At 45.3% G+C, this 20,837-nt stretch overlaps 2 protein-coding genes across 10 annotated transcripts in view; both read left to right on the top strand.

The window, feature by feature from the left end:
* dsx (doublesex) overlaps positions 1–20,837 on the top strand; it is a 499,608-nt gene that overhangs the window by 37,518 nt on the left and 441,253 nt on the right. For 2 of the 9 annotated variants that reach the window (XM_065216668.1, XM_065216666.1), the window contains exon 1: positions 17,608–18,468. The exons of 1 other annotated variant lie outside the window; for it this stretch is intronic. The gene's annotated coding sequence lies outside the window, so the exon portion shown is untranslated. Of the gene's footprint in view, positions 1–17,606; positions 19,113–20,837 lie in introns of those variants that run through there. 6 more of the 9 variants (XM_065216667.1, XM_065216664.1, XM_065216671.1 and 3 more) reach the window with 5 other exon arrangements.
* On the top strand, positions 7,430–15,584 carry LOC135697064 (histone H2B-like). The gene is made up of 2 exons (XM_065216647.1): positions 7,430–7,579; positions 15,216–15,584. Exons 1-2 carry the CDS (start codon positions 7,430–7,432, stop codon positions 15,582–15,584), a joined length of 519 nt encoding a protein of 172 aa, XP_065072719.1.

Genomic DNA, 20,837 nt, shown 5'->3' with positions numbered 1-20,837 from the left:
GTCAGTATCGCTCAGCGAGGGTAAAAAGAGTTTTACCCCCACAGACTCGTTTCGGGTGACCTTTTCTGGATCTGCCCTTCCTCAATACATCGAGCTGGGAAAACTTCGTCTTCCTGTGCGGTTGTTTGTACCTCGGGTCATGAACTGCCAGCATTGTAAGCGGTTGGGACATACGGCCTCCCACTGCGGCAACAAGGCACGCTGCTCCAAATGCGTGGAGAAGCATGAGGATGGCGCCTGCGCAGCTACTGCACCAAAATGCGTGTACTGCAACGGAACTCCTCCTCATGCTCTCTCGTCGTGCCCGGCGTACAAACAGCTCGGGGACAAAATGAAACGCTCCCTTAAGGAACGTTCCAGGCGGTCTTTTGCAGAAATGCTTAAGACAGCCACGCCATCGACCAATGACAAAAATCCCTTTTCTCTTTTGTCAGATGACGAGACTGACTCTGACTTGGCTGAGGAGGGAACTTCTTTCAGTTTTCCGGAAGGTTCTGCACGGAAACGAAAGCGCATCCGTTCGCGGATTGTTGCAAATAAAGAACCCCAAATCAGCTTGCCTAAATCAAGGAGTGGTGGAAAAAAGGAGACTTCTACTCCTCCTGGATTCCGCAGAACTGACTATACCCAGGATTTTCCACCACTTCCGGGGACATCCAAAACCCCTGATGCCCCAATTTTAAGAACAGAAACCCCTTCTTCATCTGGGTTGTTCTCATTTGATGACATTGTGGACGGTATTCTCAAATACCTCAACATTTCTGATCCTCTGAAAAGCATTGTCCTCACATTGCTTCCCACTGTGAAATCCTTCTTGAAGCAATTGACTTCAAAATGGCCCCTTCTTGCAGCTATCATCTCCTTCGATGGATAATTTTCCAAACGAGGTCGGGGATTTGATCACTGTTCTACAGTGGAATTGTCGAAGTCTTATTCCGAAATTAGATTCGTTCAAGTATTTAGTCCATAACAATAATTGCGATGCATTTGCCCTCTGTGAAACATGGCTCTCTTCAGAAATTGATCTCCCTTTTTACGATTTTAACATTATTCGATTGGATCGTGAGGATTCACGTGGAGGAGGGGTACTTTTGGGGATCAAAAAGTGCCATTCCTTCTATAGAGTGAATCTTCCCGAATTCCCCGGTATTGAAGTTGTCGCATGTCAGGCTACCATTAAAGGTAAGAGCCTTTGTATTGCTTCTGTATATATTGCTCCTAGAGTCTCTGTTAATCGCAAACAACTTTTCGACATATGTGCGGTACTTCCCGCTCCATGGTTGATCATGGGAGATTTTAACTCCCACGGTACAGGCTGGGGGGAACTGTACGATGATAACCGTTCTACTTTGATTTATGATCTCTGCGACAACTTCAACATGACAATCCTTAACAATGGAGAAGTAACACGTTTGGCTGGTCCATCCTCGAATGGTAGCAGATTAGACCTCACCTTTTGCTCCAATTCACTATCGTTGGATTGCACTTGGCATGTAATCCAGGATCCGCACGGTAGTGATCATTTGCCGATCAAAATTTCGATTGCCAGTGGGTTCAACTCGTCAGAATCCGTTAACGTCGCGTATGATCTAACCCGTAACATCGATTGGACTAAGTTCCAATCCGCGATAGACGATACAGTATCGTCAGTGGAAGAGCTTCCGCCGTTGGAGGAATATAATTTCCTCTCTAATCTCATCGTCGACAGCGCACTTCAAGCTCAAACACGACCGGTGCCGCGATCGTCTATTCGTAAGAAAACACCATCGCTCTGGTGGGATCAACAATGCACGGAGGTTTACCGTAAAAAGTCCGACGCGTTTAAACTTTTTCGGAAACGCGGAACACGCGAGCATTTCGACGCATACACATCTCTTGAACGCGAACTCAAGAGCCTCATCAAGGCCAAAAAACGGGGTTACTGGCGGCAGTTTGTAGACGGATTGTCGCGCGAAACGTCTATGAATACGCTTTGGAGTACGGCGCGAAGAATGCGTAACCGGTCTACTAACAACGAAAGCGAGGAATGCTCGGATCAATGGATTCTTAAATTCGCGCGAAAAGTGTGTCCGGATTCCGTGCCGTCGCATTTGATTCCTCGCGAAACCGCGAATTCGGTAGACGAAATCAGTCAGCCTTTTTCAATGGTGGAACTTTCACTCGCTCTCCTTTCGTGTGGCAATTCTGCCCCGGGATCTGATAGAATCAAGTTCAACTTGCTGAAAAACCTCCCAGACGTCGCTAAGAGGCGCATGTTGAACTTGTACAATCAGTTCTTGGATCTCAATATTGTTCCCGACGATTGGAGACGAGTAAGGGTGATAGCCATTAAAAAGCCTGATAAACCCGCGTCGGATCACAATTCGTATCGGCCCATCGCGATGCTGTCGTGTATTCGGAAATTGATGGAGAAAATGATCCTTTTTCGCCTCGACAAATGGGTTGAGACGAACCACCTTCTTTCAGATACTCAATTTGGTTTCCGTAGGGGTAAGGGAACGAACGACTGTCTCGCGTTGCTTTCCTCGGAAATTCAGTTAGCTTTTGCTAAGAAAGAGCAAATGGCTTCTGTGTTCTTGGATATCAAGGGGGCTTTTGATTCAGTATCCGTTGAAGTTCTTTCAGAGAAACTCCACGCTTGTGGATTGTCTCCATTAATGAATAATTTTTTGTACAATTTGCTGTCAGAAAAACATATGAGCTTTTCTCATGGAAACTCTACAGCTTTTCGATTTAGCTACATGGGTCTCCCCCAAGGCTCATGTTTAAGCCCCCTTTTGTACAATTTCTACGTTAGAGAAATTGATGTCTGTCTTAGTGACAATTGCACGTTGAGACAACTTGCAGATGACGGCGTAGTGTCTATCACAGGGCCAAAAGAGGTTGACCTGCAAGGACCCTTACAGGATACCTTGGACAATTTGTCTACTTGGGCTATTCAGCTAGGTATCGAATTCTCCACGGAGAAAACTGAGTTGGTCGTTTTTTCTAGGAAGCATAGCCCAGCACAACCGAAGCTTCAACTTTTGGGTAAACCGATCACTCATTCCATGTCTTTCAAATATCTTGGGGTCTGGTTCGATTCCAAATGCACCTGGAGATCCCACATTGAGTATCTGAGAAGAAAATGCCAACTAAGGATCAATTTCCTTCGATAAATTACCGGAACGTGGTGGGGAGCCCATCCACAAGATCTTCTGACGTTGTACCGGACAACGATTTTATCGGTTTTAGAGTACGGCAGTTTTTGCTTCCAGTCGGCAGCTAAAACGCACATCATCAAGCTGGAACGGATCCAGTATCGTTGTCTTCGTATCGCGTTAGGATGCATGCACTCGACTCATACTATGAGTCTCGAAGTGCTGGCGGGCATGTTGCCACTATCCGTCCGTTTTTCAGAGTTATCTCTGAGGCTCCTCACCCGTTACGAAGTAATGAACCCACTGGTGATTGCAAATTTTGAGAAGCTTCTGGAGCTAAATCCTCAAACATGTTTTATGACTTTGTACTACCTATATTTAACACAGGATGTCAGCCCTTCAAGAAATATTCCCAATCGTGTAATCTTCTCCGATGTCGGCAATTCAGTGAATTTTGATTTATCTATGACGCAGGAAATCCGCGGAATTCCAGAGCATCATCGTCCTATGATTGCTCCGTCATTATACGCTGCAAAGTTTGGCCATGTTGATTCTGCAAGAACGTTTTTCACAGATGGATCTCTAAAAGAGGAGTCCGCTGGTTTTGGTGTATTTAATGAATTTCATAGCGCCTCTCGAAAACTTGAAGCTCCTTGTTCTGTGTATGTGGCTGAACTGGCAGCAATTCACTACACTTTGGAAACAATTGCTTCACTTCTTCCAGACCACTACTTTATTTTTACGGATAGTCTCAGTTCTGTCGAGGCTATCCGTTCCATTAGGCCGGTAGAGCACTTCTCGTATTTTCTCTTGAAAATACGAGAACTGCTTAGTACTTTATCCGTGCGCTCTTTCATCATCACCTTCGCGTGGGTCCCTTCGCATTGCTCAATTTTGGGCAATGAGAAGGCGGATTCACTTGCGAAGGTGGGCGCTATGGAAGGCGACATTTATGATCGACAGATCGCCTATAGTGAATTTTTCTCTATTTATCGTCAGCAGTCGCTCGTTAGCTGGCAACATCAATGGAGTGAAGGGAGCTTGGGACGATGGCTACATTCAATTATCCCTAAGGTGTCGAAGTTTGCATGGTTCAAAGGGTTGGACTTGAGTCGAGACTTCATACGCGTGATGTCTCGTCTCATGTCCAATCACTATTGTCTAAACGCTCACTTGTTCCGTGTGGGGTTGGGAGACAGCAATCTCTGTGAATGTGGACAAGGTTACCAGGACGCTGATCACATCCTTTGGTCTTGTGCAGAGTATCGTGGAGTCAGATCACATTTTTATGATTCCCTTCGGGCTAGAGGTAGACAACCTAATGTTCCAGTTCGGGATATTTTGGCTAGACGTGATCTGGAGTTTATGAAACTCATATATGCTTACTTTAAGGATATTAACCTTAGATTGTAAGTTTGATTAACCTGTGTTTAGTTTGTGTTTTGTACGTCTGGGGTTTTTTTTTTCAATGTTTGTTTTCAAGATAAATAGAAATAATTTCATGCTTTAGAATTAATTAAATAATTATATCGTAAACCACATTCAAAACCTCCTTCTTCCCTTTTCCCATCCAAAAAATTGTAAATCTCCACTAACCTCGAGACGACCGCGAGTACTCGGTCCAGTTCCTTTAATTTTAAATATAAGACAGTAACAATGTATACCGCAAAGGATAACTCGGCTCTGTAAAGTTTATTCGATTGAGCCTGTACAAATAAAGTAATTGCAAAAAAAAAACAAAAAGTGAAGCTTCCTCCATTATTGGTGGTGAAGAAAGTGCCACTCAGAACGCTCATTGGCGATTTCGCATCGCTGGGTGTTGCAGCCGAGTACAAACTCAGCAGGATCCGAACCAAGGTGATGCACCGTACGAAAGCGGAGTAAAGGGTGTCCACGATGAAATTGCCACACACAAAATTGATTCGCAAAATTCGAGTTTTCATCCGATTGCCATCAAATTTTCAGGGATTGAGAAATAACTATTAAACTTCATTTTACCATTTTACTCGTATTTTATTTACAGTCCATACGCAAATGCCCGCACCTTGGCCTTAACCCCGGCCATAAGATTCTGCACAACCTGTGAATCAACCGTTTTTTGCATGTAAACCCATACTTTCTTCAGTTCCTCGACTGTCTTCACTACCTTAGGTCGTTTAAGAAGGTGCTGCTTCATAATCGCCCAGTACTTCTCGATGGGGCGGAGCTCCGGAGTGTTGGGAGGGGTGAACATTTTCGGCACGAAATTGACCTTATTGTCCGCATACCACTTCAGCACGTCCTTGGAGTAGCGGCATGAGGCCAAATCCGGCCAGAAGATTGTTGGGACGTTGTGGGCCTTCAGGAGAGGAAGCAGCCGCTTCTGGAGGCACTCTTTTATGTACACTAGGGTGCTTCATTCTGAAAAAAGTGATGAATTTCTGATGGGCCACCCTCCAGTTCGATTCATAGCCCCAAAATATGAACCTGTGCAAAAATTGGTAAAGATTGATGAAGGTTTAGAGGTCGCGCCAATGATTTGAAATTTGTATGGGAATTACTATGGAAGAATTTAAAAAATCGCTTATATCGCTATAACTTTGCTTCTACTTGTCCAAATGTCGAAAAAATTTAGTATGTTATTGCTATGGCAATAAACAAAAAGCCTACAGTTGCTACGCTTATAAAAATGTGAAAAAATGGCAAAATAGGGTAAATTGACAGATGAATATGTACAAGGCAACAACGCCAATTTCATCGCAACAACAACAGGCTTGTTGATCATTGTCATGACAACCACATATTTTTTTTTTTCAACGTTTGGACAACTACAACCAAAGTTAGAGCAATGTAAACGAAAATCAATAATTTCCCATACTAATTCACCAAAATCTCCATACAAAATCCAAATCATTGGCGCGACCTCTAAACCTTCATCAATCTTTACCATTTTTTGCACAGGTTCATATTTTGGGGCTATGAATCGAACTGGAGGGTGGCCTATCAAAAATTCATCACTTTTTTCAAAATGAAACACCCTAATGTACACCTGTCCGTTCATCGTGTCCTGGGTCACGAAAGGTGCACTCCGCTTCCCGCACGTGCAGATGGCTTGCCAAACCAGGAATTTCTTCGCAAATTTGGACATCTTCTGAGTGCGGACATGCTCCGGAACGCTGAACTTATCCTTGGCCGTGAAAAACAGGTTGCCGGGGATCTGTTTGAAGTCGGTCTTCACATATGTTTCGTCGTCCATGATGCAGCATTCAACTTTCGTCAGCATGTTGAGGTACAACCTCCTGGCACGGGTTTTGGCGGACTTGTTCTGCTTCTCGTCGCGATTAGGGGCCATATGTACCTTGAACGTTCGAAGCCCAGCCTTAGTTTTGGCCTTCTGGACAAAACTTCGGCTTAGGTGCAGCTTCTTAGCCACATCCCTACCGGAGGCGTTCGGATTCCGGTTGAAGGCCCCAACTACGCGGTTGTGATTTTTGGTGTTGTACGGAATACTTTTTCCTTCACTTCTGGGCTTCCGATCGGTGGTCAACCGTTCCTCGAACCGCTTAATCACTCGCGACACCGTGGAATTCGCGATTCCCAACGTTTTAGCGATGGAACGATGCGAGAGATCCTTGTTCTCGTGATGAATGCGCAAGATTTTATCACGCACGAGCTGTTCTTTCGACTTCATTTCCGCGAGTTTTGATCACAGGACTTTAAAACTTGCAGGATGTAAATAATGCACTATGAACTAAATCCACCCAAATTTTCATTAAATTCTACCCAACGGTTAAAAAGTTAGAGCAATTTCATAGTGTGGCAATTTCATCGTGGACACCCTTTATGAAGTGGCTGTCAATTATCTGAAGGATTTTAAGGCGGAATACTTCACGCATGACATCCCTGGTGAGAAGCCCTTCACGATGGTAATCAGGGGCCTACCGAATTTTGCCCCCAAGGCAATCGAAGAAGAAATCAAGGACCGGTACAAGCAATCGCAGTCTTCCGGATGACGATGAGAGACGAAAGCGTGAAAACCTTCCCGGATTGTCTTTTCCTGGTTCACTTTCAGAAGAGGACGGCGACGCTCAATGCGCTGCAAGCCATCCGCTCGATCTATTCCATCATCGTACGCTGGGAGTCGTACCGTGGTGGTCATCGTGACGTAACACAGTGCCAGCGGTGCCTCAACTTTGGTCACGGTACCCGCAACTGTAACATCAAGCCACGCTGCAGCAACTGCGCTCAAGAACACGCCACTTCCAACTGCTCTGCGGATTGAGCCGTGGCATTAAAATGCGCCTACTGTGATGGTGCTCATCAAGGTTCCTACAGACAGTGCTCCAAACGCGAGGACTTTAAACGCATCCGAAAGCAGGCATCAACCAACAACTAACCAGGAAGGAGAAAAGAACTTTCAGGACGGAGGATTTCCCGCCTCTTCGTGCTCCTCAGCAAAGGCAAGTGAATTTATGGGTGCAACCCCCTCTAGAAGCTTCCGGTGATTATGCTGGACAAAGATCTCCACCCCCTGGTTTCTGGAGACAACCAACAGCGCAAAACAACAACCCCGTTCTATTCTCAGCGGATGAACTGATGGAAATCTTCGTCAACAAGACAGGTGCTCTTCATAAGTGCTGCAATAAGCCCGAGCAGATCCAAGTACTCGGTAAGTTCATCATTCAGTATGGCGTCTAAACCACTAACTATCATCACTTGGAATGCTTGCTCTGTAAGAGCTAAACAGATTGAGCTTACCGACTTCCTCCGCAAGCACAGCATCGACGTTGGCCTTCTAACCGAGACCCACCTAAAGTCCGGCGGCAGCTTCTGTTTGCCTGACCACAAAATTATCCGGTTTAATCGCACCAGCTCCTAGAGGGGAGTGGTGTTGTGGTCGTCGTCATGAATGGAATCAAGTTCTACACTCTGCCTCACATCCAATGGCCGATCTGAACAGGCAGATTGCTTTCAGAATGGATTCACTTCGAAATGAAAGTTTTGGGCGTGTTGTCCAGAATCTGGACGATCGCTCCAGACCATTCTGGAAGGTAGCCAAGGTCCTGAAAAATCATCCCAAACCCGTTCCACCTCTCAAAGACGAATGTGATGATGATCGGCTTTTAATCACCCCACAGGAGAAAGCAAATGCGATCGGCGAGCATGTCGCTTCATCGCATTTGCTTGGCTCGACTATCCAAAGTCCGCTCGATGATCAGGTTGCGCAATGCGTTCAAAACCTAGATGCCTCCCCTTGTGTCGTGCCTCCGGCGGATATGATTACAGTACAACAAATTTGCTCAGCGCTGAAATGCACCAAGAACATGAAGGCTCCCGGGTTTGACGGTATATTCAACTTGATCTTGAAGAGACTCAGCATGAAAGTGCAGTCTCTTCTAACCGCTATCTTCAACAGATGTTTGGAACTGCACTACTTTCCAAGCATCTGGAAAGTAGCAAAAATCATACCGATCCGCAAACCCGGTAAGGATCCAACATTGTCTTCAAGCTACAGACCAATCAGCCTCCTTTCAGCACTGAGCAAATTGTTCGAGAAACTCATTCTCAATCGTTTGCTCAAGTTTGTCGAGGAAAATAACATTCTCCTTCCGGAACAGTTTGGTTTCAGAAAGGGGCACTCCACCAATCACCAGCTAGTGCGGGTGATGAATAACATCCGAAGTAACAAAGCTGCATCCAAGTCCACAGCCATGGCCTTGTTAGACGTTGAGAAAGTGTTTGATAATGTCTGGCCTGACGGACTTGTTTACAAGCTTTGTAACTTCAACTTACAATTACATCTGGTTAAAATCACCCGTAACTACCTCCAGCAAAGGTCGTTTAAGGTATCGTTGAATGGTTGTCTTTCCCATCCCAGCAGGTGTTCCGCAAGGGAGTCTGTTGGGCCTTTTGCTTTACAGAATCTACACTTCCGACATTCCTCCCCTCGGAGACGGTCAAAGGAAGGATGCCTCGCGAAGTAACAAACAAACTTCAACGATGCCTTTACTGATTATGCCAACACGTGGAAAATCAAAATCAATGCTGCTTAAGCTCAAGTAATTATGTTCCTCCATCGGCAATCGCCCAAACTAAAACCGGCTCCACCTTGTACTGTAATCATGGATGGCACAATGGTTGAGTGGTCTGCCGGAGTAATCTATTTCGGGATGTTGTTCGACGAAACAAGCCATTTTAGAAAACCCCCAAAGTGGTTGATTACAGTTTGTGAGTCGAAGAATCAACTGGATATTTTTATATTTAAAAACGTAATTTTAGAAATAAAGAATATTGCATGCAATTCGACTAAGCTTCCTGTAAAAGTTCTGTGTTATATCCAATGTCCAGATAAAGGTTTGCGTAATCTGAGACTTAAATAAATCAAATTCTATGGAATTGTGATAGTTACTTCATTAAGGAAATTTTCAGTCGGAAAAAGATTTGTCTCTTACAACTGGTACTTAATGTTTTGTATTTTCAGACAGTAGAAGAGGTACAAAACACTACAAAAAATCAAGATTGTATGATTTCAAGATTTTTAAAATAGACAAATTCTTTAGAAAGCAAACTTTAGTAATTTTTCATGATTCTAAACATTGAACAAACTCCTTCTGAACTATGAATTTGCTCAATGAAGATTTACGTAAATTCACACTGAGACCATAATAAGAAATAAGCCAGATACAGATTAAAAAGATTTTTTGCGATGAAAATACAGATTGAACTTCGAAAAAATGTGGCATCACTAGCATCGCATCGCTTTTGGTTCTAGGGCACTTGCTGGTTGCAATTTTTAGATCAGGATTCACTGTTATGCGATCAGTTGTAAGCAGCAGAAATTTCCTTCCCAACTCTCTTGTGGAATCTTTTAGTGGCTCTGAAAAGGGCCGGTTTTGATAGATTTCGACGGAAACATTAAGAGCGTTCACCACAAATACGAAGAGTCAGCTGAATGTCCTTTGGCATAATTGTGACACGCTTGACGGGAATGGCGAACTTAGTTTAAATGATCTTTATTTTTGTTTAACTTGGACAATTACCATATAAATTTTTACTAAGTGATTTAATTGCTTTCTTCATCAAATTTCAAAAATTTGTTTTACAGAATTAGTCCTAGACTTAGTACACGGTCGACCACCTTGGTGGGATTGGTTTGTTTTGTTTTTAGAATTTGAAGAGAAACTACCTAATACTACTATTGACAGCTTAAAACTAACCTACTCTACTATATACACTTAACCTACTATGTACAAATTGCTTATTAAAGCATGTTCAGAAAGATTGCATTTTTGAATAAATTTAGTTGTCATATCATCAATTTTGGAATCTACTTTGGGAATTTCTGCCTCTTGATGGAGGTCTGCTATTCTTGTGTCGAATGGACGATCTAGGATCATCCTCAACACTCTATTCTGTGCAACCTGGATTTTGTTCCTGTGCGTCTGAGCGCACGATTCCCACACCGGGGCGGCATAAAAGATCGCGGGGGCTATGATCTGTTTGTAGACAGCCAGTTTGTTTTGCCTTGAGAGGCGGGATCTGCGGCAAATGAGCAGATACAAACACCTAACCAAGGCGGAGCACTTAACTAGGGTTTTCTCTATGTGCGAGCGGAACAGGAGCTTCTCATCGAACAACATCCCGAGATAAGTAACATCAGTGGACCACTCGACCCTTGTACCATCCATTATTACGGTACAGGAGGGAGACGGTTTAAGTTTTGGTGATTGTCTGTGAAGGAACATGATCGCTTGGGTTTTCGAGGCGTTGATTTTGATTTTCCACGTGGTGGCATAATCAGTAAAGGTGTCAAGGCATCGTTGAAGCTTGTTCGTAATTTCACGAGGCATCCTACCCTTGACGGCTATCGCGGTGTCATCTGCGAACAGGAAGAACACGCAACCGTCTCCTAGAGGAGGGATGTCCGACGTGTAGATGCTGTAAAGCAGTGGTCCCAGCAGACTCCCTTGCGGAACACCTGCTGGGATCGGAAATTGTCCCGAAAGGGAACTATTCAACGACACCCTGAACGACCTTTGCTGGCGATAGTTACGGGTGATTTTCACAAGGTATGGTGGAAAGTTGGAGTTACAAAGCTTGTATATAAGTCCGTCGTGCCAGACATTGTCAAACGCCTTTTCGACGTCTAACAAGCCCATGGCTGTGGACTTGGATACAGCTTTGTTACTCCGGATGTTATTCATCACCCGCACTAGCTGATGATTGGTGGAATGCCCCTTACGGAACCCGAACTGTTCCGGAAGAAGAATGTCATGTTCCTCCACAAACTTGTTTAGTCGGCTGAGGATCAATTTTTCGAACAGCTTGCTCAGCGCTGAGAGCAGGCTAATCGGTCTGTAGCTTGACGGTAGTGAAGGGTCTTTCCCAGGTTTGCGGATCGGGATGATTTTTGCCACCTTCCAGATGCTTGGAAAGTAGTGCAGCTCCAAGCATCTGTTGAGGATGGCAGCCAGCAGCGAGTGCACCCTCGCGCTGAGATTTTTCAACTCTAGGTTGAATATTCCGTCAAACCCGGGAGCCTTCATGTTCGTACTGTGTTTCAGCGCTGAGCAAATTTGTTCCTCTGTAATCCGTTCTTCTGGAGGGACGGCACAAGGGGAGGCATCTAACGTCTGGACGCACTGCACAACCTGGTTCTCGAGTGGACTTGGGATTGTAGAGCCAAGCAAATGCGACTGGGCAATGTGCTCCCCAATTGCATTGGCCTTCTCTTCGTTGGTGATAAGCCGTTCGTCATTGACTCTAAGTGGTGGAATGGGCTTGGGGTGAGACTTCAGCACCTTGCAAACCTTCCAGAATGGTCTGGAACGGTCATCCAGGTTCTGAACGAGCCGCCCGAAACTCTCGTTCCGGATTGAGACCATTCTGGAAGCGATCTGCCGATTCAGATCGACCATTTCGTATTTACGCTGCAGATCCCCAGTCCGCTGAAACTGGCGTCTACGAACATTTCTGAGCCGAATCAAGAGTTTGGTGTGGGAATCAATTGCTTGAAACTTACCCCTCACTCGTCGAACGCACTCTTCGTCAGCCACGGATATGGCTTGATGGAGACCCTCCAGGGCCCGGTCGATGTCCTCCACTGTGTCGAGCGGTGGGTTGTCGTCGATGTGGCGGTCGACCACGCGTCGAAACTGGACCCAGTTGACTCGATGGTAGTCCTTCCGCTGGCACGGTGCAGGGGCCACGTTGTAGCCCAGCTCGGTCAGCACCGGTTGGTGGTCCGAACTCAGGTCGTTGACGGCAACCGGCTTGGCTAATCTGGTGTTTGCCAAGAACAGGTCCAGCGTCGATGGGTTGCCCGTCGGTGATGTGAAGGTTGGTTCGTCCGGAAACCAGACGGAATAGAGACCATGCTGGGAATGGTCGAATAGCAGGCGCCCGTTCTGGTTCTGCTGGTAGTTCCGCCAGGCCTCGTGCCGGGCGTTCAGGTCCCCTCCGATTACAAAGCGGGCATTGGTGTGGGTTATGATGGCAAGGTCGTTCTTGAACTGCTGTGCTGTACCATTGCTAACGGTACATTGCCGGGGGCAGTAGACAACGATGAACCGGACGTTTCCGGTCGATGTTTCCACCTCAACGCCGACGGCCTCGATGATGGAAGTGCGGTAGTGGGGTAGGGTGCAGTACTTGATGCCTTTCTTGATGATGACCGCGACACCGCCCCCCCTGGAGCTGGTGCGATCAAGCTGGACAATGCTGTGGTCGGGCAGCCAGAAGCTGTCACCGGTCTTGAGGTGGGTCTCGGTGAGAAGGCCCACGTCGATGTCGTGCTTGCGGAGGAAGTCTGCAAGCTCAATGTTTTTCGCCCCTACGGAGCGAGCGTTCCAGTTGGCGATCTTTATGGGTTCACGGTCCATAATTAGCGACGAAGGAGATGATAGCTTGGAGCTGTTGTGTTCTTGTTGCGCAGGTGCGCTTGATGATGATGGCCTGGGCCAACAGTGTGACGATCTCATCCGTTGACAGCGGAGAATCGTCTGTAGCTTCACCGGTTGTACCGGCCAATCCCGGAGCAGGGGGATCCGTCGATGGCCCGGAGGCTTGACCAGGTACTGCAGCGGCAGCCAACTGTTGGTTGAGCGGGAGCGGCGGCAACACTGGAATTGGCCGTGATTGGACCGGTGATAACGGAGGAAAGTTCTGCGCGTTGTTTTCTGGAACCTTCTTGCGACCGGGCTGGCTGTTGGACGAGGCCTTCTTCCGGATCTCGGCGTATTCGGCCCGCTTCGGACAGGCCTTACTCGTGGCCTTGTGGGCGGCACCGCAGTTGGCGCATGTGGGAGTGGCTTCCTCGATGCTGTCGCAGTTGTCGATCTTGTGGTTTTTGCCGCATTTGATGCAGCGGCTGGCCATGCGGCAATTCCTGGTGCCGTGCCCGAACAATAGGCAGTTCGAGCACTGAGTGACGCCACGGTGGGTGGGTTTATACCGCTCCCACTTCACTACGATGTGGAACAGTGTGCGTGTCGTCTGGAGATCCTTCACGGTTGTGGAGTTCTTCTCCAGATGGACCAGGTAGAGCTGGTCACGATACTTGATGGCCTTGCTGCGGGTCATCATGTGGACTTCGACCGGCTTGAGGCCGTTCGCCTTAATCTCGTCCATTAAGGTGGTGGTGTCCATGTCGTGGAGCCCGCGCAGCACCACTTTCAGCGGCTTGGTGGCCTCGATGTCGTGGGAGAAGTACTCCAGCTTCATTCTGTCCAAGAGGGCCTGAACTGCGTTGAAGTGTTTTTCGGCCGGGACCATCAGTTTGTAGCCTTCCGTGCACCGTTGAATGGTGCAGCGAAGGCCCTGCTTAATGTAGAAATACAGCTGCTCCCATAGCCCGGGAGGGAAGCCCTTCACATAGAAGGGTGGCAACTTAACTTTTTTCGGCACCGTCTCAGGGTCCGACTGCGACTGGGCTCCGTTCTGCAGGGCGGAGAACGGATTGTTGCTCAGCAGCTTTTTTGCTGCTGATACGGTGGCGCTGCTGTCTTCAGGTCTGGGTCGTTTAGTTCCGGGAGGCCCCGGCTGCGGGTCCGCAACGCCTGTCGGGATGGGCAATGGGGTTTTCTTCTGCTTCTTCTGGGCTGGCTCGGTGGTCGCGCCGTCTCCTGGGAGAGTCTGTTTTCCCGGTAAACCGGCACTCGCGTTACCGCGCGATTTCTTACCCATGGCTGGGTCAGCGAGAGCGTCACTACACAACGCGGAGCTAATTCGACTTGCGAACGAACGAACGAAACTAGAGAGAGTTCAAATCGACTGAACTGCTCAACAGTCTGGCAGCGAATCGATGATGGAACGGGCGACCTTGTTGGACGCTTATATAGTAGAACAGAAAATATCAGAGGTGTCAGATACTCGCATCTGATGTCTCGGTTGGAGAAAGTATAAGAATATCAAAAAATCAATCGATTTTCACCATCTTTAGACAATGGTTTACTTTTAACCATGTTTCAATAGTTTACAGAATGAAATCAATAGTTTTGAAACATTCAGCAAATTGCTAGAAATATTTCCAATCCATTGATCCCTTTATTTCGTAAATCTATCGAGAGACGGTTGAGTTATTATTGTTCAAAATCTTTTAATTTTTCGTAACGCATCCAAAATGACTGTTTTCAATTTTGTACCCCCGTATGTTGCCGAAAGACGTTATCCAACGTCAAAAATGTGGCATCACTAGCATCGCATCGCTTTTGGTTCTAGGGCACTTGCTGGTTGCAATTTTTAGATCAGGATTCACTGTTATGCGATCAGTTGTAAGCAGCAGAAATTTCCTTCCCAACTCTCTTGTGGAATCTTTTAGTGGCTCTGAAAAGGGCCGGTTTTGATAGATTTCGACGGAAACATTAAGAGCGTTCACCACAAATACGAAGAGTCAGCGGAATGTCCTTTGGCATAATTGTGACACGCTTGACGGGAATGGCGAACATACTCGAGGGTATACTTATACCTGCGTCGAGTAGCATATTATTAATACAGGGAGGGTACAATACATACAGTGGCAATACTGAAAAGGGGAGGAGTTTCGCTTCTTATGCTACGGGCACAAAACGAGACACCACCTTCGAAACCAGCTAAAAGGCCGCCAGTGGAAAGGCCGCCAAGAAGTCCGGAAAGGCGCAGAAAGTCATCGTCAAGGGAGAGAAGAAGAAGAGGAGACAGCGTAGGAAAGAAAGCTATGCCATCTACATCTACAAGGTGTTGAAGCAGGTCCACCCGGACACCGGAGTCTCGTCGAAGGCCATGAGCATCATGAACAGCTTCGTCAATGACATCTTCGAACGTATTGCTGCTGAGTCGAGTCCCGTCTGGCTCAATACAACAAACGCTCGACGATCACCTCCGGCGAAATCCAAACTGCTGTCCGTCTGCTGCTGCCGGGTGAGTTGGCCAAGCACAGCTGTCTCTGAAGGAACCAAGGCCGTCACCAAGTACACTAGCTCCAAGTAAATTCGTACCATCCAAACAATCAATCGGCCCTTTTCAGGGCCACAAATCGATTTCCAACGTGAAAGAGGTTTTGATGATTTATTGAGCGTTAGCAAAGTTCGCGATAAGAAATCAGTTGATTTGCCTTATGAAAATAATGTTGACAAAAAGATTAAGAGGTTGTATCCATGACACGACTGTACGGTTTTGACGTAGGACGTCTGTGATTTCTATATGGGGGTACACATTGTGAAAACCGAAAATGGAACATGAATTAATTGTGACACGCTTGGCATGGATGGCGAACAGACCGACCAGATAGGCCTCGCTGAATTCCTGTAGGGCCATTAACGGCCGCGCTCTGGAAGCGCAGTTCGGTCTTGAAATCCTGGGCGATTTCACCGACCAGACGCTTGAAAGGCAACTTGCAGTCAGCAGCTCGGTCGATTTCTGGTAACGACGGATCTCACGCAAAGCGACAGTTCCTGGCCGGTAGCGATGAGACTTCTTCACTCCTTCATCTGGCCATCTGTTTGAGAGGAGCCTTTCCTCCGGTGGACTTACGAGCGGTCTGCTTGGTGCGGCCGTTATGCGATGTGGATACGTTGAACGTAATCTGTTGAATAAAAAATTTAATTACCCAGCACAATCATGGGCATTGGCTCCAAGACAAATCTGTACGATAGTAAATAGAACAGAAAATGAAAATATAAAAATGAGGTAAGGAAAATAATTAAAATATGCTTCAGATTAATACCTGGCTGAATAAAGATACACATTACCATTTATTATATAAGACCACGTAGTCCTACGTCACCATTGCGAACAACCCCATAGGGCTGTCCCTTGTAGTTTTCCAATTTCAAACAAACCAATCCCAGCAAAGTGGGCATTCCCTAAAACAGGCCAGATAGGACTAGGAACTTTATAAAATGATTATAAAATTTCAAATAAATTAAAGTTGGAAAGACGCATCTGTGTCACTTAAAAAATCATACATGTATACCACACAAATTCCCGAAATAAAGATCATTTAAAGTAGAAAAAGTGTACAGATCAGTTTCAATAACCAGTCTCTTCGTGGATAATCAAAAAGGAAATAAATAGTTTGAGGTAGATAACCTTTAGATACTACAACAGTTACATTTCGAAAACATGGAAATAATTCAACTCGAATGTTTCAGCTCTAAGCGAAACGAAACGAAACTAAACACAGGTAAAACAGAGCTGCAAAATATTCCGCGGAATTTTCGAGGCGAAATAAACGGAATTACTCGATACATCGCATACCCTAACATTAATTTTTAATTTATTTCAAACGCCACGGAGACAGCAAACGTCACGTCCCTAAATCGTTCGCGAATCAATCGATCCGCACTTTTCCTACCACGCTGCATATCACCCTTTTTCGGTTCGAACTTTTCTCACTCAAATGAGCGCATTCACAATGTCCCTTCTCTCGCACGCTATAATAATGAAAAAAACTTGAATAAAAAATGTGCAAACAAACATTGAAATATGCACGCACAAGTGCACCACTCTACTCTCATTCTCGCGGGTTAAATCCCACTCCCCATCCTTCCATCCTCATTCCAAGAAGCTCACTCCCGTCCATTCGAGTGATAAACAAACCCGAGCGAAAGAGTCGAGTGGGGCTACAGCGGTACGGGTGTATTGGTGAACGCCAGCTCGGTGACATGATTACATTTTATTAGCGCAGGCATTCCCATCGCAATATAGTTTCTCCAACTAGCGCACTCACACACTGTTGCCGATCCGACTTCTTTGAGGCGAAAATGATCACACCACACCACGGGTGAGGAGCAGCGCTGTGAGCGATGAGAAGCGAGAGAGAGAGAGAGAGCGGACCATCCATGTGGTGGATGAACACCACCGTCCTACAAGCTAATAAAGGGTTGCATTCTCGAGTCTCGAATACAAGCACATAGAGGTACTAAGTTCACGATGGTAAATGTATTAGCCGTCTCGTACTAAGTTATTGCTCGTGTTGTGTGTTGTTGGTGCGGTACGGTAAGGTTAGTGCGAATTTGCGATGTTGATGTTTGTTGTTGCTGTTGCTATTGCTGTTTGGAGGAGCACGAAGCGGGCAACTCTCGTCGGAACCGTCGTCGTCGTTGCATCTCGTGCAGCCGCAGTTGTTCGTCAGTTCGTCATCGATGCACTTGGTTGTTGCACTTCGGTCCGCGTTGTATCACAAACTGGCAGTTAGTTTATTCGCGACGGCATCCGAGCGTGGATCGTGTGTGGTGGAATCCTTTGGAATCTGATTGAAGAGGAGAATTTCACTGAGTTCTAGCTTACATTGTGCTTGCCCGAGCGGGTGTTTTGTTTGAACAGTGGAAATTAGATTTCCCGTCCCGTCGATCGAGCGCTGATCGTTCGTAGTGGTAATCTGGTACGGTTTGCACCGCCGTTGAAGAGGAGTAGAACGGCAACGACGACGAAGATTTTAATCTCTGCTGCAGTTTTTGCGGCGGCACGTGCCTGCACTTGAGAAGAGTTTTCGCAAAGCGAGCAGCGCCGCCAAGTTTGCGCCTACTACTTTGTCCACTCAATAGCTTCTTCGATAGCGAGTGACTACTTCCGTCTTTCTATTTCTGGCGGCTCGTCGTCGCGTTCGGCCGCTATGTGACAGATAAAACTGACAGTGCCGAGCGGCTGAAATATCCTGGTACCTACGTACGTTATCACTGATAAAATGTGCATCGTTTGAGGTTGCAGTTATCAAAAGATAAAAAAAAAGAGTGAAACCATCGAAGGAAAGTTGAAACTTAGTGCCGCGAGCGTGTGTGTGCGTGTGTGTAGCTTGAATTTCATCTCGACCGAGAGTTCGGCTGTGAAAATTTTGCCGCGATAACGCAATTCGTCCTCGGTTTCGAGCAAGGTTTGATTATTTTGTTGTCGTTTTGAATACTGTTTTTTTTTTGTTTTGCTTCATCCGCTCTCTCGTCGGACGGGATTATTCACACGCGGTTTTGAATAATCTTTTTTATGCTCGCTGCTGCTCTTGGTTTGTGTGAATACGCGCGATTTGTTTGCGCTCACCGGTTTGAAAATATAACCGAATGAGATAGTGAAGTGACGAAGACGAAGTTAGTAGTGGGGAAGAAATATATATATAAAAAAACGTAAAACGTGCTCTACTAGTGAAACAATATTGATAAAATTTAAAACATAAATCGTAGGCGACAAAAAATTATCAGTTCATTCACCTTTCGCCGCGAAAACCAAAAGTGAGGGTGCCGACAAGGAGAGAGAGAGAGCGATATTAGTGACGGTGACAAGTCGATAGAACCGGTGAAATCAGTCCTATGAGCGGTGTGTTGTGTCACCAAAACGTGCAAGATTAAAAAAAAAAATTCTGTAAATTGTGTTAAATAAGCGCACGTGTGTGAGTATGCGTTGTTCATTGATTTTGATTTGAGGCTCCGATTCCGACGAGCTAGACTAGAGTAGAGTACACGTCATTTCGAGAAACGCTACATTACTTGCGTCGAATAGCAACAGCACTCTGTAATTTGGGTCAAGGTAACTATGAAATCCCTGGTATTATGTCGTTCTCGGGAATTGCAGGGATAGATTAACCATATCTTTTGCTTATCATACTTATAAAAGATTGATTGAATTATAACAATGTCTGAATTATAAATCTCCATTCTGTCTGATAGCTGCCATAATTTGTATGAAACCAATGATTTTCTAGCTACAATGATTTGGGGAAACTAACTTTGTTCGAACTTTGTGAATTCTGTATATTTTTCGTGGAAATCTCTAGTAAAATCTTACTTTTCCCGGTTGGGAGAAGGAATGTTAAGTGAACCGAAGCTGCACCCGGTTTTGTTGTTATCACGGTTCACTAAAATATGTGGTTTTTCATAAAATCGATACAGCACTTTTTCAAGCCGGTCACTTTAAAGTCACTACAGTAATTTTTTAAATAAATTTTGAAAGTCATTCTTCCTTGTTTCCAATATTCTTTAAAATTTGTTTTATACTCATATAAAGTCAACTTTAATGCCTGAATAATTGTGTTTTCTGGAGCCACTTGCCGTAGTATTATACTTGTCACAGAATTAAGAAGAATAGTGACCAGCGATCTTAGGTCAAGCGATTTTCAAATCAGCTACTATTGACCAATTTAATAAATTGAGATAAAACCGGGAAATAACCAGGAATTTGCAAAGCATCCGGAAAAACCCGGGAATTCAAAGGGAGAGCCGAGAATTTCAATAAACCTCAAAATACGGTCACTGAAGTTATAGGTTTTATTTTTATTTATTTTATAAAAATGTAGAAGTCTATTACTGTGAAAAATGTTGTTTTTTTTCTAACGCAAACGTATTATAAAGTGAATGAAATTCAAATTCATGAATTCGTCATGATGTCTGAGCCATGCAGATCTAAAGTTTTCCGACTTATGTTAATTCGAATGTAAAAATCAACTTTTTTTTGTTTAAACTTAGAGTCATTTCCGAACTCTTTGAAGTTTCTTCAAACAATCAAATTCTCCTCTGAAAAAGTTTAATTGTCCTAATAAAGGAGTTGAACTGAACTGAAGTCCTAAATTAGCTCATGTTGCCATTTCCTAATAAAAGATAATTGTTTGTGGAATTTTACCCAGAATACGATTCCTTTGGTTGGTTCGGTTTTCTTTATTTAAGAGATAACGGCACCGGTGATGTAGTGGTAAGCGTGATTACCTCTCACTCCAGCAGGCCTGGGTTTAATCCCAGTCGGTGCCGCCGGGTTGTTCTGAGGCATAACGTCTCTGATCACGCCTGCCTTCGGAAGGGAAGTAAAGCCGTTGGTCCCCGGTTCATTAGTTGATGGGTCGATAGGTAGGGTTCAGGTGTGGGAGCTGCCTCCCTGGCGTCGATAGCATTAGTGCTCAGCACGGAAAACAATATCGACGGAAAACTAATCAAGGAAAAAAGTATATACATAATCGTCTTTCAGCCGTAGGCTGCTTCATCTCTGTGTGCTTTTTTTTTTGGCAGGGTGGCCACTGAACCACAGGGCTGGTAGCAGGTCACTTTTTAGTGGCTTGGTCACTATTTTTAAGTCAGTCACTTTTTACACCAAAGTCACTATTTTCCTCAAAATAGTCACTAAACTCTCTTTTTCCCATCCAATAGGGTGTGAAAATATCATCAAAATGTTTGAATTGAGTACTTTGCACTACAGAAGTTATGACGAAATATGCATATCTGTCAAAAAATAAACAATTATAACCGGACAAATTCAAGGAATTTT

This window comes from Ochlerotatus camptorhynchus, unplaced genomic scaffold, assembly GCF_037179485.1.
Source record: "Ochlerotatus camptorhynchus isolate MF236.1 unplaced genomic scaffold, CSIRO-AGI_Acam_v1.1 ptg000066l, whole genome shotgun sequence".
Taxonomy (NCBI): domain Eukaryota; kingdom Metazoa; phylum Arthropoda; class Insecta; order Diptera; family Culicidae; genus Ochlerotatus; species Ochlerotatus camptorhynchus.
Note: the sequence above shows the minus strand (reverse complement) of the source record. Positions and strands in the feature narration are given on the sequence as shown.